The 18,422-nt window shown below is 45.6% G+C and overlaps 1 protein-coding gene across 1 annotated transcript in view; it reads right to left on the reverse strand.

The window, feature by feature from the left end:
• The window catches only part of LOC147120554 (von Willebrand factor D and EGF domain-containing protein), a 403,257-nt gene that overhangs the window by 154,335 nt on the left and 230,500 nt on the right, over positions 1–18,422 (reverse strand). The window contains exons 14-15 of the mRNA XM_085986654.1: positions 12,850–13,013; positions 5,232–5,336 (exon numbers count right to left, since the gene is read on the reverse strand). Coding sequence (XP_085842780.1) covers positions 5,232–5,336; positions 12,850–13,013 — 269 coding nt within the window. The remainder of the gene's footprint in view (positions 1–5,231; positions 5,337–12,849; positions 13,014–18,422) is intronic.

The following is an 18,422-nucleotide window of genomic DNA, read 5'->3' on the forward strand; positions in this document are numbered from 1 at the left end:
ACTGGGGGGGGGGTGAAGAGAGAGCGACTGGGGAGGGGTGAAGAGAGAGCGACTGGGGGGGGTGAAGAGAGAGCGACTGGGGGGGGTGAAGAGAGAGCGACTGGGGGGGGCGGTGAAGAGAGCGACTGGGGGGGGGAGAGAGCGCGACTGGGGGGGGAGAGAGAGCGACTGGGGGGGAGAGAGAGCGACTGGGGGGGGAGAGAGCAACTGGGGGGGTGAAGAGAGAGCGACTGGGGGGGTGGTGTCGCTCTCTCTCTTCCCCCCAGTCGCTCTCTCTCTTCCCCCCAGTCGCTCTCTCTCTTCCCCCCAGTCGCTCTCTCTCTTCCCCCCAGTCGCTCTCTCTCTTCCCCCCCAGACTCTCTCTCCCCCACTCGCTCTCTCTCAAATTCAATTCAAATTCAAATCGCTTTATTGGCATGATAAGGTACATCTTATGTTGCCAAAGCATCAAAATACATTTATGGTTGAACACATAAACGCAGTTCTATTCATACAGTGTATAAACAGGTATATCCGAGTGTATAAATATACATTCGCATTATTTATATATAATCTTTTCTTAGGCTTACTGGTTGTCCCTCTGTTCATGGCAAGCTGTAACATAGTGTGCCGCCAGTGCTACACAGCTTCTCTTCTCCCCCAGTAGGTATGGGAGTTTTTGGTCGTCATTCAAATTTCTGAATTCAGGGCATATTTGTGAGAATTTTTGGTAGCAATTCTCCCTGATGCCCTGATATTTTCCACAGGTTGTGAGGAAGTGCATCTCTGTCTCCACTACTCCCTGACTGCAGTGAGAGCATATCCTGTCCTCTCTTGGCAGCCTGGTCTGCCTGTGTCTGCCTTTTTCGATCGCTAGGCTATGTTCGCTAAGTCTGTACCTTCTCAGTTTGTTATCCTTTACCATGGTCAGGTACTCAGCCATGTTGTATTGTCTGTTTAGGGCCAAGTAGCAATTGAGTTTGCTTTGGGTTTTTGTTGTTTCTGCCCAATATGACAGGTATTTTTCCTTTTGTTTAGTGACAATTGTGTTGGGTCGAATTCTCTGTGCTACGATGTCACTGTCCTGGGGCTGGTTATTGTTAGTAGTGTTATTGGTTGCTTCACTGAAACACTCCCAATCTCTCTCTCTCACACTCCCAATCTCTCTCTCTCTGACACTCCCAATCTCTCTCTCTCTCACACTCCCAATCTCTCTCACTCTCACACTCCCAATCTCTCTCTCTCTCACACTCCCAATCTCTCTCTCTCTCACTCCCAATCTCTTTCTCTCTCTCTCACTCCCAATCTCTCGCTCACACTCCCAATCTCTCTCTCTCACACTCCCAATCTCTCTCTCTCACACTCCCAATCTCTCTCTCTCACACTCCCAATCTCTCTCTCTCTCTCACACTCCCAATCTCTCTCTCTCACTCCCAATCTCTCTCTCTCACACTCCCAATCTCTCTCTCACACTCCCAGTCTCTCTCTCTCTCACACTCCCAATCTCTCTCTCTCTCACACTCCCAATCTCTCTCTCTCTCTCTCCCCCCAGTCTCTCTCTCTCCCCCCAGTCTCTCTCTCTCCCCCCCAGTCTCTCTCTCTCCCCCCCAGTCTCTCTCTCTCCCCCCAGTCTCTCTCTCTCTCCTCGTCTCTCTCTCCGCAGTCTCTCTCTCCCCCCAGTCTCTCTCTCTCTCCCCTCCAGTCTTTCTCTCCCCCAGTCTCTCTCTCCCCCCAGCTCTCTCCCTCTCCCCCCAGTCTCTCTCTCTCTCTCTCTCCCCACCACTCTCTCCCTCTCCCTCCACTCTCTCCCTCGCCCCCCAAGTCTCTCTCTCTCCCCATCTCTCTCTCTCTCCCCTCAGTCTCTCTCTCTCTCCCCCACCCCCCGGTCTCTCTCTCTCTCCCCCCGTCGTGCTCTCTCTCTCTATCTCCCCAGTCTCTCTCTCTCTCCCCAGTCTCTCTCTCCCTTCGCCCATCTCTGTCTCTCTCCCCTAGTCTCTCTCTCTCCCCGTCTCTCTCCCCCAGTCTCTCTCTCTCTCCCCCTCAGTCTCACTCTCTCTCTCTCCCCATTCTCTCTCTCTCTTTCCCCAGTCTCTCTCCTCTCTCCCCCCCGTCTCTCTACTCTCTCTCTTTCTCTCCCCCATCTCTCTCTCTCTCCCCCAGTCTCCCTCTCTCCCCCTCAGTCGCTCTCTCTCTCCCCCCTCAGTCTCTCTCTCTCTATCTCCCCAGTCTCTCCCTCTCTCTCCACATCTCTCTCTCTCTCACCCCTCAGTCGCTCTCTCTCTCCCCCTCAGTCTCTCTCTCTCTCTCTCTCTCCCCATTCTCTCTCTCTCCCCAGTCTCTCTCCTCTCTCTCCCCCCAGTCTCTCTCTCTCACACTCCCAATCTCTCTCTCTGACACTCCCAATCTCTCTCTCTCACACACTCCCAATCTCTCTCTCTCTCACACTCCCAATCTCTCTCTCACACTCCCAATCTCTCTCTCTCTCACTCCCAGTCTCTCTCTCACACTCCCAGTCTCTCGCTCACACTCCCAGTCTCTCTCTCTCACACTCCCAATCTCTCTCTCTCACACTCCCAATCTCTCTCTCTCTCACACTCCCAATCTCTCTCTCACACTCCCAATCTCTCTCTCTCTCACACTCCCAATCTCTCTCTCTCTCTCACACTCCCAATCTCTCTCTCACACTCCCAATCTCTCTCTCACACTCCCAATCTCTCTCTCTCTCACACTCCCAATCTCTCTCTCTCACACACCCAATATCTCTCTCTCTCTCACACTCCCAATCTCTCTCTCACACTCCCAATCTCTCTCTTTCATCACACTCCCAATCTCTCTCTCTCACTCCCAATCTCTCTCTCTCTCTCACTCCCAATCTCTCTCTCACTCCCAATCTCTCTCTCACTCCCAATCTCTCTCTCACTCCCAATCTCTCTCACACTCCCAATCTCTCTCTCTCACACTCCCAATCTCTCTCTCTCACACTCCCAATCTCTCTCTCTCACACTCCCAATCTCTCTCTCTCTCCTTCCCTCTCTCTCTCTCTCTCCTTCCCCCTCTCTCTCTCCTTCCCTCTCTCTCTCGCTCTCCTTCCCTCTCTCTCTCTCTCCTCCCCTCTCTCTCTCTCTCCTCCCCCAGTCGCTCCCTCTCTCTCTTCCAACAACAACATGCCCTCAAAAAAGCCTCGGCGCTCACTCTCTCTCTCTTTCCCCCCCGCTCGCTCTCTTTCCCCCCCGCTCGCTCTCTCTCTTCCCCCCCCGCTCGCTCTCTCTCTTCCCCCCCGCTCGCTCTCTTTCCCCCCTGCTCGCTCTCTCTCTTTCCCCCCCGCTTGCTCTCTCTCTTTCCCCCCCCGCTCTCTCTCTTTCCCCCCCCCCCCCACTCGCTCGCTCTCTCTCTTCCAACAACAACATGCCCTCGAAAAAGCCTCGGCAACGCCGGGCTCCCCCCAGCTAGTATAAGCATAAATAAGACCAAGTTGCCTGGGCTTTGAAGGCTGGATTGGAAGTATGCAAGGGCCCAGGGATGCAAGTTGGATACTCCTGTCCTAAATGGTTGAATGGTCCTTGACTGGACAACCAGCGTGAAGCTTACCAGTGCTCCGAGCTTGGTTTTAGCTGTGGTTTTAGAGTGTTTGAAGACCAGGACCTGAAACCCGGCACTAAGCTCATGGTCTACAGGGCAGCAGTGATACCCGCCCTGCTGTATGCCTCAGAGACATGGACCATGTACAGCAGGCACCTCAAACCGGCCTCGGGTGACTGTCTGTGTGGAGTTTGCACATTCTCCCCGTGTTTGCGTGGGTTTTCTCCGGGTGCTCCGGTTTCCTCCCACAGTCCAAAGATGTGCGGGTTAGGTTGATTGGCCATGATAAAAATTGACCCTTAGTGTTAGGGGGGGATTAAATACGTGGGGTTACAGGGTTACGGGGATAGGGCTTGGGTGGGATGGCTGTCGGTGTAGGGACCGGGTGCTAGGGTTTGGATGATCAGCCATGATCTCGTTGAATGGCGGAACAGGCTCGAAGGGCCGAATGGCCTACTCCTGCTCCTATCTTCTATGTTTCTATGTTTCTATACCACCAATGCTGCCTCCGCAAGATCCTGCAAATCCATTGGCAGGATAGGCGCACCAATGTCAGTATTACATCCCCAGCATCGAAGCTTTGACCACGCTCAATCAGCTCCAATGGACGGGTCACATTGTCCGCATGCCCGATACAAGACTCCCAAAACAAGCGCTCTGCTCGGAGCTCCTACACGGCAAGAGAGCCCCAGGTGGGCAGAGGAAACACTTCAAGGACACCCTCAAAGCCTCCTTGAAAAAGTGTAACTTCCCCACCGACACCTGGGAATCCCTGGCCCAAGACCGCACAAAGTGGCGGAGAAGCATCCGGGAAGGCGCCGAACACCTCGAGTCTCTTCGCCGGGAGCAAGCAGAAGCCAAGCGCAGGCAGCGCAAGGAGCGCACGTCAACCCAAGCACCCCACCTACCCGCCCTTTCAACCACCGTCTGCCCCACCTGTGACAGAGACCGTAGGTCCCGCATTGGACTAATCAGTCACCTGAGAACTCATTTTTAATGTGGAAGCAAGCAAGTCATCCTCGGTTCCGAGGGACTGCCTAAGAAGGAGAAGAAGCTGGTTAAAATCGAGCCGTATCCCTGAGTACACTTGAGGGCCCCTAAGCCTTGGCTCTTGACAACTTGTGCCTAACCTCTTTGGATTGTGATAAGTGTGGTGCATTCCTACAGGGAGATAATTCTGCATTTTCTATCAGGGAAACAGATCTCATTGTACAGTAAACTCTCGTTTAAACGGCACCTAATCAACCGGAATGCTTCAATAACTGGCAAAATAAATAGCCGGTAATCTTGCCAAATCCATCCATTTTTCATTTTTCTGAGTCCGAGTTTCCCACGGTGGCCGAGTTAGTCACTGGTTTTAATTTTTTGTGTGTTAAAAATTGCCTACCTCTCTGTCATCCGGAATTTTTAATCAACCGGCACCATCCTGGTCCCGTCGGTGCCGGATACGAAAGAGTTTACTGTATGTGCATTTCTCAACTGCCTGTTTTGGAAATCTTCGCTACGGTAACAAGTCTTCCCTGGTGTCGTCCTGACCAAAACTGACCACCTCAATTTTAATAAGTGAACTTCTCATTGGCATGTCTTTTCAAGCATTCTACTACTTAAAGCTGCAACATTATATTGGGAAAGCACATTTTCTGTTGTATCAATGTTCAAAAATCTCAAATTACCTTTAACTTACAAAGTCCAGCTGGCACGCTATCACAGATCTGGCAAACACCATCATAAAGTGTCAGGACTTTCGAGTCACTGAACAAGGATCCGTCGTTTGTAATCTGCCAAGTAGGGGGAAAAAATGACATTTTCAGCAATATAATTTTATATTATTTTATCTATAATCGTTGATGCATTGCAGATTTGATATTTGAGGAAGTCGAAAACAAATCTTAACCCCCTAGCTGAACAATAGGAAATTCATCAAACAAATTTTTAATCATCGAATTTACAAGACAAATACCAGTGATTGCTTCTACAGGGCGCTGTCTAATTGCTTCCATAGCCAAGGCTCATGTACAGAGCTCATACAAAAACTGGGAAGCAGCTGCTGCTGGAGAAAGATGCGCCACAAAATTAAGCACGGAATTAAACCCCAGTGGGGAAGTCGGTTTTTTCCTAATACGTTGCTCAGTCTTCTCCTCATTTGTTTCCCAACTGTTGCTTATTCTTCAAGGTCATTGCAGGTTCATCTTTATATCACCTCTAATAGTACAATCATTACATAGAAACATAGAAGATAGGAGCAGGAGTAGAACATTTGGCCCCTTGAGCCTGCTCCGCCATTCAGTGAGATCACGGCTGATCATCCAAATTCAGTACCCTGTTCCTGCCTTCTCCCCATATCCCTTGATCCCTTTAGCCTTAAGAAATATATCTAACTCCTTCTTGAATATATTTAATGAATTGGCCTCTACTGCCTTCTGTGTTAGAGAATTCCACAGGTTCACCACTCTCTGGGTGAAGGAATTCCTCATCTCTGTCCTAAATGGCTTACCCCTTATCCTTAGACTGTGACCCCTAGTTCTGGACTCCCCGGCCATCGGGAACATCCTTCCTGCATCTAGTCTGTCCAGTCCTGTTAGAATTTTGTAAGTTTCAATGCGATCCCCTCTCATTCTTCTAAACTCCAGCGAGTATAAGCCCAATCGACCCAATCTCTCCTCGTATGTCATTCCTGCCATCCCAGGTATCAGCCTGGTGAATCTTCGCTGCACTCCCTCCATGGCAAGAACATCCTTCCTCAGATAAGGCAACCAAAACTGTACACAATACTCAAGGTGTGGTCTCACCAAGACCCTGTACAACTGCAGCAAGACATCTTTGTTCCGGTATTCAAACCCTCTCGCTATGAAGGCCAACATACCATTTGCCTCCTTAACCGCCTGCTGCACCTGCATGCTTACCTTCAGCGACTGGTGCACAAGGACACGCAGGTCTCATTGCACTTCCCCTTCTCCCAATCTATTGCCATTCAGATAATAATCTGCCTTCCTGTTTTTGACACCAAAGTAGATAACCTCGCATTTATCCACGTTATATTGCATCTGCCATGCTTCTGCCCAATCACCCAACCTATCCAAATCATACTGGAGTTTCTCGGCATCCTCCTCACAGCACACATGCCCACCCAGCTTTGTGTCATGTAATACAAATGTAATACAACTTACATTGACTCTGAGTAGTTTACAAGAGGTAAGGGCAGGCAAAAGAGGTATTGGTGGAGGAGGATGGAAAGGGAAACTGAAGGCAGCGTTGGGTTACCCAGAGGTTTTTGAAGACAGGGAGATTGTAAAAAAAGTGCTTTGGGAGAGAATTCCATAGGGCTGGGATGCAGTAACTGAAAGATTGTCCTCTGATGGTGGAGCAGAGGGTACGTGGAACAAACAGTAGTCCAGAATCAGAGACTATGGGTGGCGGCGATCACTTAGATATGGTGGAGTGAGGCCATGGAAGCATTTGAAAATGAGAATAAAGAACTTGAAAACGATTCACTGGGGACACAGGGAGTAAGTGGAGCTTAGAATGGTGGATGATGGATGTATGAGACTCTGTATGGGAGAGGTCTTAGGCCACAGTTCTGTATTAGTTAAAGTTTGTGAAGGATGAAAGTGGAAGGGTGATGAAATCTATTCTTGAGATGATGAAAGCATGGTTTAGGTTTTAGCGGTAACAGGGAGAGGTAGGGGCATAAATGGGCAACGGACAGTAATGCGGAGGTTGGGGACGGCATTAAAAGGGAAATTAGAGAAGCGTGCAATAAGGGCACAGCAGTCATCATGGGGGACTTTAATCTACATATAGATTGGGCTAACCAATTGAGTAACAATACTGTGGAGGAGGAATTCCTGGAGTGTTTACGGGATGGTTTCCTGGACCAATATGTTGAGGAACCAACTAGAGATCAGGCCATCTTAGACTGGGTATTATATAATGAGAAAGAAATTAGCAATCTCGTTGTACGAGGCCCCTTGGGTCGGAGCGATCATAATATGATAGAATTCTTCATTAAGATGGAGAGTGAAGTAGTTGACTCAGAGACTAGGGTCCTGAATTTAAATAAAGGAAACTACGATGGTATGAGGCGCGAGTTGGGTAGGATTGATTGGGAAATGTCACTCAAAGGGTTGACGGTGGATAGGCACTGGCAAACATTCAAAGACCGCATTGATGAACTACAGAATTTGTTCTTCCCAGTTTGGCATAAAAATAAAACAAAAAAGGTGAATCAACCGTGGCTAACAAGGGAAATTAGGGATAGCATAAGATCCAAGGAGAGGACATATAAATTGGCCTGAAAAAGCAGTAAACCTGAGGATTGGGAGCAGTTTAGGATTCAACAAAGGAGGACAAAGGGATTAATTAAGAAGGGTAAAATAGAATATGAGAGTAAGCTTGCAGGGAACATAAAAACTGACTGTAAAAGCTTTTATAGATATGTGAAGAGAAAAAGATTAGTAAAGTCAAGCGTAGGTCCCTTGCAGTCAGAATCAGGGGAATTTATAATGGGGAACAAAGAAATGGCAGACCAATTAAATACATATTTTGGTTCTGTCTTCACAAAGGAAGACACAAATAACCTCCCAAAGATGTCGGGGAACATAGGGTCTGATGAAAGGGAGAAACTGAAAGAAATCAGTATTTGTAGGGAAATGGTGTTAGGGAAATTGATGGGATTGAAGGCTGATAAATCCCCAGGGCCTGATAATCTACATCCTAGGGTACTTAAGGAAGTGGCCCTAGAAATAGTAGATGCATTGCTGATCATCTTCCAACATTCGATGGAATCTGGAACAGTACCCATGGATTGGAGGGTAGCTAATGTTGCCCCACTATTCAAAAAAGGTGGTAGAGAGAAAACGGGGAATTACAGACCGGTAAGCCTGACATCGGTAGTGGGGAAAATGCTAGAGCCCATTATAAAAGATGTAATAGCAGAGCACTTGGAAAACAGTGACAGGATTGGACAAAGTCAACATGGATTTACAAAAGGTAAATCGTGCTTGACTAATCTACTGGAATTTTTTGAGGATGTAACTGGCAAAATAGATAAGGAAGAACCAGTGGATGTGGTGTATTTGGACTTTCAAAAGGCTTTCGATAAGGTCCCGCATAAGAGATTAGCATGTAAAGTTAAGGCACATGGGATTGGGGGCAAGGTATTAACTTGGATAGAGAACTGGTTGGCAGACAGAAAGCAAAGAGATGGAATAAACGGGTCTTTTTCCGAGTGGCAGGCAGTGACGAGTGGGGTACTGCAGGTATCGGTCCTTGGACCCCAGCTATTCACAATATATATTAATGATCTAGACAAGGGAACTAGATGTAATATCTCCAAGTTTGCAGATGACACAAAGCTGGGTGGGCGTGTGTGCTGTGAGGAGAATGCCGAGAAACTCCAGAATGATTTGGACAGGTTGGGTGATTGGGCAGAAGCATGGCAGATGCAATATAGCGTGGATAAATACGAGGTTATCCACTTTGGTGTCAAAAACAGGAAGGCAGATTATTATCTGAATGGCAATAGATTGGGAGAAGGGGAAGTGCAACGAGACCTGGGTGTCCTTGTGCACCAGTCGCTGAAGGTAAGCATGCAGGTGCAGCAGCCGGTTAAGAAGGCAAATGGTATGTTGGCCTTTGTAGCGAGAGGGTTTGAGTACAGGAACAAAGATGTCTTGCTGCAGTTGTACAGGGCCTTGGTGAGACCACATCTTGAGTATTGTGTGCAGTTTTGGTCGCGTTATCTGAGGAAGGATGTTCTTGCCATGGAGGGAGTGCAACGAAGATTCACCAGGCTGATACCTGGGATGGCAGGAATGACGTATGAGGAGAGATTGGGTCGATTGGGCTTATACTCGCTGGAGTTTAGAAGGATGAGAGGGGATCCCATTGAAACTTATAAAATTCTGACAGGACTGGACAGACTAGATGCAGGAAGGATGTTCCCGATGGTCGGGGAGTCCAGAACTAGGGGTCACAGTCTAAGGATAAGGGGTAAGCCATTTAGGACAGAAATGAGGAGGAATTTCTTCACCCAGAGAGTGGTGAACCTGTGGAATTCTCTACCACAGAAGGCAGTAGAGGCCAATTCATTAAATATATTCAAGAAGGAGTTGGATATATTTCTTAAGGCTAAAGGGATCAAGGGATATGGGGAGAAGGCAGGGACAGGGTACTGAATTTGAATGATCAGCCATGATCTCATTGAATGGCGGAGCAGGCTCGAGGGGCCGAATGGCCTACTCCTGCTCCTATCTTCTATGTTTCTATGTTTCTATTCAGAGGTGGAAGAACTCCATTTTGATTTCATACCCTATGTCAGATAAGAAGCTGAATATTGAACAGAATGCAGAGGTTGGGCACCACCAGATTCCGAAAGTAGGCACAATGTAATACTGTATAAATGGAAAGGTGCTCTGCTCCATGAAGGTTCATGCCTACTTCTCAACAGCCACAATGCTTTGATTTTACAACAATTATGACAAATTATTTTAAGGCAAAGGCAGAGTGCTAAGCCCTAGCTAAGGAAGGAAGTGAAGTTGGTGAGAGTGACACTGAGTAATGTGAGGTGCTGGTTTGTTCACAGCCATGGGCAATGCTTGCAGGCTGCTCTTTCAGGCGTACAAAAGAGGCATATACCATATAAGTTCATTTCCATTTGCGAATTACAACTGAGTTCTTGGGGGAATAATCAATGGTGCAGGATGTTTAAAAGGACCGTTTCCTATTTGGTTGCACAGACGGAAATAGAATAAAGTAGAGGCTAATGGCAAACTGATATTTCCAACATGCTGATATTCTCATTTTTAAAAACTGTCCGCTGAAGGGAACTGAACAATGAAATATAGTTAAAGTAGTTTATTATGAAGAATTATTGCTAAAAAATCAGCATTTATGAACAGACAGGCAAATCAACAGCACCATATTGTTGGCTGCAGTTGAAAAAGGGAGGGAAGTATTGAGTTGGTGTACCTCATAGTATAGTACTGGTGATATTGAGCCTTACAGATCAGAGAGGTCCCCTAACCCCTGACCTGCTGTGAATTATGTGCTCTCACCCAGTGGTGACATGACAATTTATTTATTAATCCTGCTTTAGGAAGGGGAAAAAAATCTGTTACTTACTACTGCTGCAAGTGTATGTGGCTAGATGTAAACAAGGCTGAATAAGAACATAGGAATTGCTCGATGGAAAAAGACCAAAGTCCATCTAGCTCGCTATCACCTATCCTGGTAGTCACATGATACGATAATGGAGTTGTTGGCTAATCATGGCAATCGCTCTCTATCAACCAGTTTACCCCAGACCCAGACATGACACAAGGACAGCCTCAGTGGTGGAGAGTTTTGGGAACCATAGGCCCAAAGTCACCTGTTCCTTCCCAGGATGCTACTCTTACCACATATCACATCTCAAATGACTGATATACTGTATCAAAAAAAGTATTTTCTGAAAGAACTCCATCTAACTATCATTTGAATAAATCAATACATACCCGGCAATGTGGAAAATTGCCCAAGTATGTCCTGTCTACAAAAAGCAAGACAAATCCGACCCGGCCAATTATCGCCCCATCAGTCTACTCTCAATCATCAGCAAAGTGATGGAAGGTGTCGTCGACAGTGCTATCAAGCGGCACTTACTCAGCAATAACCTGCTAACTGACGCCCAGTTTGGGTTCCGCCAGGGCCACTCAGCTCCTGACCTCATTACAGCCTTGGTCCAAACATGGACAAAAGAGCTGAACTCAAGAGGTGAGGTGAGAGTGACTGCCCTTGACATCAAGGCAGCATTTGATCGAGTGTGGCATCAAGGAGCCCTAGCAAAACTGAAGTCAATGGGAATGAAGGGGAAAACTCTCCATTGGTTGGAATCATACCTAGCACAAAGGAAGTTGGCTGTGGTTGTTGGAGGTCATTCATCTCAAACACATGACATCACTGCAGGAGTTCCTCAGGGCAGTGTCCTAGGCCCAACCATCTTCAGCTGTTTCATCAATGACCTTCCCTCCATCATAAGGTCAGAAGTGGGGATGTTTGCTGATGATTGCACACTGTTCAGCACCATTCAAGACTCGTCAGATACTGACGCAGTCCGTGTCCATATGCAGCAAGACCTGGACAACATTCAGACTTGGGCTGACAAGTGGCAAGTAACATTCGCACCACACAAGTGCCAGGCAATGACCATCTCCAACAAGCGAGACTCTAACCATCTCCCCTTGACATTCAATGGCATTACCATCGCTGAATCCCCCACTATCAACATCCTGGGGCTTACCATTGATCAGAAACTGAACTGGACCAGCCATATAAATACTGTGGCTACAAGAGCAGGCCAGAGGCTGGGAATTCTGCGGTGAGTGTCTCACCTCCTGACTCCCCAAAGCCTTTCCACCATCTACAAGGCACAAGTCAGGAGTGTGATGGAATACTCTCCACTTGCCTGGATGAGTGCAGCTCCAACAACACTCAAGAAGCTCGACACCATTCAGGATAAAGCAGGCCGCTTGATTGGCACTCCATCCACCACCTTCAACATTCACTCCCTCCACCACCGGCGCACTGTGGCTGCAGTGTGTACCATCTACAAGATGCACTGCAGCAACTCGCCAAAGCTCCTTCAACAGCACCTTCCAAACCCGCGACCTCTACCACTTAGAAGGACAAGGGCAGCAGACGCATGGGAACATCACCACCTACAAGTTCCCCTCCAAGCCACACACCATCCTGACTTGGAACTGTATCGCCGATCCTTCACTGTCGCTGGGCCAAAATCCTAGAACTCCCTTCCTAACAGCATTGTGGGTGTACCTACACCATATGGACTGCAGCGGTTCAAGAAGGCGGCTCACCACCATCTTCTCAAGGGCAATTAGGGATGGGCACTAAATGCAGGCCTAGCCAGCCAGCGACGCCCACATCCCATCAATGAATAAAAAAAAAAAACTGCTTCCACCATCTCCCTCAGAAGCCAGTTCCATAGATTGGCTGCTCACTCACTGAAATATTGTTTCCACAGATTAGTTTTGAATGTACCCCCCCTTCAAGCACAGGTCCTGTCCTCTGGTTGAGCTGCTTGGCTGAGTTACCAGTAGAACCTTGCACATTCAGCAGAGGGGGAGTGAGGGTAGAAAAATGAAGCAGGAAAATAAATAGCAAAAATGTGTTATTTAAGCCCTCTTGTTAAGCACAAACAATTCAATTATTTCAATCAATTCATATTACAGGTATTAAATTATAGTTCAATTTTCAGTATAGACAGTTTTGATTCTTTAAGTTTAAAAATCTTACCTTTATTTGCCACCTGACAAAAGGTTTATCTGAAAACATGAAGTCCACCGTTTCAGTTGCCATACTTGTCAGTACTGGAATTTGGCAATCAACAGTTTTGGTACTAAGGAACATTGCCTTCGTAATCTGTGTAGCTCCTGAAACCCATTCATTATTCACAACTGCTCGCGACATTAACAGGAAAACAAACAAAATGAATGTTCACATTGTAATCTGTGTGAGCTCCATAACTACTAGCAACAATCTTACATTTTAATTCTCAACGCTAATGATTTCTAACAATCAAAAGCAATGGCCGATTTTCACTCGGCGAAAGAGACGTTGACGGGGTGGTGGTAGCCCCAAATTGGAGTCGGTAGACTTATAGCCCTGTTAATGCCAATGTAGCGGTCGCCACCATTTTTAACGGCCTACCTACCGCTGGACAGCCAAAGTGCCTGGCTGGTTCAGCCGGTAGGTCTCTTTTAATATACAAATTGGGGTCCTATCATGTGCATAGGACAACTACTGAAATTTAAGACAGAACTGGTCAGAGCGTGCACCATGCACCGTGCACCGTGCACCATGCACGCTCCAACCAGTTTTACGGGCGGCACAAAGTAAAGTTTTAAATCATTTTTGTGCGGCCAGTGGGGAGCCGGAGCACTGGCCAAAATCCAGCAAGCTGGATATGGGTGCCCATTTGGGGCAGGGAGCTCGCCAGGTCTATTTAAATATTAGGTCAAAATTGCTCCACCCTCTGCACTGTCGGAATTGGCAGGCAGCGGCCAGTAATACACTCTGTCCCATCAGGAAAATTGGGCCAGTTGTATAACGGGTGTTTGAAAGTTACGCCCAAAGTATATTTAATACACAGTTATATTTTCACTTCCTGACACAGAATACAATACTAAAGTAACCCTGCAGATGTTACCTTCATGGCTTTCATCCAATTTTTTGAATTAAGTACTATCTCCATTTAATCATCTGCAGGGTCTGCTTACATCCAATTATGCAGCATCCCAACATTTTACTCTGTGCACTAGTTATAACTAATAATTTATAAATGCATTTACAGAAATGGTATTTACTAATGTATTAAAACTAACACACTGAGGAAACTAGCAGACTACATCTTCAACATTATAGATTTGAGATGGTAAAGAAAGGAACAAAGAGTTTGTATTTGTACAGGGCCTTTCACGTCCTTGGGACGTCCCAAAGCACTTTACAGCCAATGAAACACTTTTGAAGTGTAGTAATTGTTGTAATGCAAGAAACATGGCAGCCAATTTGCGCACAGCAAGCTCCCACAAACAGCAATGAGATAATGACCAGATAATCTCTTTTTAGATGTTGGTTGAGGGATAACTGTTGGCCAGGACGCTTCGAACAGTACCACGGGATCTTTTACGTCCACCTGAGAGGGCAGATGGGGCCTCGGTTTAATGTCAAAAATACAAATAAGTAATAATTCAAAGTAACATTAAGGCCCAAATTTCCTGACTCTTCAAACACTGAGGAACATTGCCGCTATTGGAAAATCATGGTACTGCTTTCCTGACGTGCACTGGTGAGGGGCAAAGTTCCTTCATAAGGTGCAACAAGTTACCTTATGGACTGTGCCACATGACAGAATTACTTCTACAGACTACTGCTGCAATCAGATATTTGAACTATTTTTTAAAACATTTAGGGTTCTATTTTGTATTTTTATTGTACAATAAACTTGGCCTCAATATGTGATGCAAATGAAGTTCCATGTTGACAGCAAAGATAAATAATCTTGTTTAATATTCTCTGACTGGGGCAAATGATTTAGTACAACTCAACTTCCCATGATGAATCCCATGAATTTCTACACTTGATTTGCTGCCAGAATACTTCAATTTTTCATAAAAAGTCCCTGATGCAGTGAAAATTCTGGTTTCCAAGCAGATCAAAGCAATAACAAACCACATGCCATAACAAATCACTTGTCCTATTTACGAGAAACTCTCATCTATAAGTCTTACAGCATAATTTAACAGAATGCATAAATCAATCAGTAAGGTCTAATAAAATAAATATACTTTGAATTTTAAGCTCTTCAAGGTGTGCCATGGTAGTAGTGAGAACACTTTTCCTACTTGTTCACCCAAGTGGCAGCATGTCAGTCCTTCTACACTGCACCAATAGAAAGCCTGAAACTCAACTTCAGTAGAGCGCCCTCTACTGCGTCAGCAAGGGTTAGTCGACTACCCTCGCCAGGTCTTTTTATTATAGAATTACATAGAATATACAACACCGAAGCAGGCCATTCTGCCCAACCAATCCCTTTTGAAATCCATGCTGACTATTCATTATTACATTTTTGGTTTCTAGACATTTTTCTATTTTCTCCTTTAGTAGGGATTCCATTATTTTTCCTACCACCGATGTTAAGCTGACTAGTCTATAGTCTCCTGGACATGTTCTATCTCCCTTCTTAAATATAGGTATAAAATGTTAGCTATCCACCAGTTTTCTGGCACGGCACCTTGTTCTAACAAATTATTAAATATGTGTAATAGTGCCTTTGCTCTCTCTTCTCTAGATTCTTTCAAAATGTGCAGATGCAATCCGTCCGGACCAGGGGTTTTATCCTCCTTGAGTTTAATTAGTTTATTTAATATTTCTCCTTTTCTTAATTTTAAATGTGGTTATATCATTTCAAATCTCATTTTCTGATATCAGAATATTCTGATTGTTTAAGGAGATTGGCAGAAGGACCACAGGCGACATGAGGGAAAACTTTTTTACGCAGCGAGTGGTTAGGATCTGGAATGCACTGCCTGAAAAGATGGAGGAGACAGATTCAATCGTGGCTTTCAAAAGGGAATTGGCTAAGTACCTGAAGGAAAAAAAATTGCAGGGCAATGGGGAAAAGGTGGGGAAGTGGGACTAGCTGAAGTGCTCTTACAGAGAGCCGGCACGGGCTCGATGGGCTGAATGGCCACCTTCCATGCTGTAACCATTCTATGACTCTATGTCCACCTGTTCTGTCTCCCTGGTAAATATTGAAGCAAAGTAATGATTTAATATTTCTGCCATCTCTCTATTGCTGCCTATGATACTATTCTGTCCATTCCTTATTGGTCCTATTCCCATCCCCGCTTTCCATTTTTTATTCATGTGTCTGTAGAATATTTTACTATTTTGTTTTATGATCCTTGATAATTTAATTTCACAGTTCATCTTTGCCTTCCGAATTGTTTTTTTTACTTCTCTTCTAATCGCTTTATATTCTCCCTTATCATGCTCTCCCCTGCTGTCCATGTACTCAGTGATGCCTCTTTCCTTACCCTAAATTTTTCCCTTATATCTTTATTCATCCATGATGTCACATTAGTGTTTAGCTTGTTCTTGTTTTTTAGCAGAATATATTTTTCCTGGACTCTGTTGAACACCGTTTTAAATTATTCCCATTGCTGTTCTACATCATTGTTTGCCAATATTGTTGTCCATTTTATTTTCCCAAGTTCTATTCTCAGCCACTCAAAATTGGCTTTTCTCCAATCTATTACCCTGGTCTATGTCATGCTTACGACCTTCTCAATTATTATCTTAAGTGTATTATATTATGATCATTATTGCCTAGATGTTCCCCTATTTTTACTTGTCTTATCTGCTCTGGTTCATTCCCCATGATTTAGTCCAGTAGCAAATTCTCCCTTGTTGGGCTTGTTACATACTTGGTTAGAAAGAAGTCCTGTACACATTGTAGGAACTCCATTCCCTTATCCCCTTTACCTACCTCTTCTGTCAAATTATTTTTGGATAGTTGAAATCCACCATGATCATTATTCTATGCTTTTTACTCATTTCCCTAATTTGTTTGCATATTTCTTCCTCCACCTCCCTTCTACTATTAGGGTGATTGATCCTTTATTATCTTTTATCTCTATCCACACAGATTCTATTTCTGTCTTACTGATGGCTGCATAGTTTTTTTCTGCCGTTATGTTATCTCTAATAAGTACAGCTACTCCACCTCCCCTTTTCCCCTCTCTATCTTTTCTAAATATGTTATACTTTGCAATGCTTAATTCCCATTCCTGACATTTTTGCAGCCATGTCTTATTATATCTGGTTCCTCACAATGTATTGCCTCCAGTTACCCCGTTTTATTACAGACACTGTGTGCATTGCTATACAGTTTAACTCATTGTTAATAGCAGTTCCACTCACTTTATTTTTAACCATCTTTATACACTCATGTTCTATAATGCTATTTATTCCCTGGCCATTTATGTCCTCCCTTAGTTAGTCTGTCCTGTGCTCTCCTTTCCCATTTTCTTTATATTTAGGCTTGTTTCATTTCTTGTCGATCCCTCCCCCTGTCTTACTAGTTTAAAGCCTTTGCCACTTCCTTATTTACCCTTTCTGCTAGGGCACTGGCCCCATTCCAGTACAGGTGGCACTCATCCCATCGGTACAGCTCCTTCCTGTCCCAGTACTGATGCCAGTGTCCCATGAAAAGGAACTCCTCTTTCCCACACCAGCCCTTTAGCCACGTGTTAATTCTCCTGATTTGTCTATCTCTATGCCAATTTGCATGTGGCTCAGGCAATAATCCAGAGATTACTACCCTCGAGGTTCTGCTGTTTAATTTAGCTCCTAACTCCTGATACTCCCTCAGTAGGACCTCCTCCCTGTTCCTATCTATGTCGATGTGGACCATGACGACTGGATTTCCCCCCCCCCCCCCCTTTCCAGATTCCTCGAGATATCCCTTACTCTGGCACTGGGTAAGCAACACATCCTTCGGGACTCTCATTCGTGGCTGCAGAGGATGCCATCTCTGATCTCTCAGTGCGAAATTCAAATTTTTTTTTTACCTCTTGCCAATTTTCTCAGCAATTTCCCTCTCCTCCCCACAGGTAATGACACCTTGTAGCCTGATCCTGCTCCTATTTCGTGTGTCTAATTCTGTTAGATTCAGGAGATGGTTCAGTGATAGTAGATTGGCGGTTAGGATCAGATCAGCCATGATCTTATTGAATGGCGGAGCAGGCTCGAGGGGCCGATTGGCCTACTCCTGCTCCTATTTCTTATGTTCTTATGTGCTGTTATCCTCAAGCAGTTTGCCCTATGTGGGAGCCTTGAGTGTTGACCGAATGGACCATCACAATTGAGCTCAGTCCTGTTTTCACAGAAGCACACTTCCAGCAGTGATTGCTTGACAGTAATCAGGAGTAGGCACCCTGCCCGAATTCTCCTCCCTATACCAGGGACACCGAGATGAATTGTAGTACCAACTGAAGTCAGCACACTCAGACTCGGAACAAACTTGGCATCTTCCTGGTCTGTGTGGCTCACTGTGTTTAATCCAATGAATAGCTAGGCCATACAGACCAGTAAAGATTTGTTCCTAATCTGTACACGGTGAGTTGGTTGATCTTAGCTGGTACCAGATGTTTTTACATTACTGAGGTGGCAAGTGAGACGTCTGCACACGACTCACAGTAAACTTGTTACTGAGAGGCATCTGGGGTTTTACTGCAAAAAGCCATTTATAAAAAAAAATTTGATTAGCCAATTCTTACACAATTAACATGCTCCTGTGTGGCCAG

This window comes from Somniosus microcephalus, chromosome 4 (assembly GCF_052327205.1).
Source record: "Somniosus microcephalus isolate GS21.2 chromosome 4, FLI_Smic_1.0, whole genome shotgun sequence".
Lineage (NCBI taxonomy): Eukaryota > Metazoa > Chordata > Chondrichthyes > Squaliformes > Somniosidae > Somniosus > Somniosus microcephalus.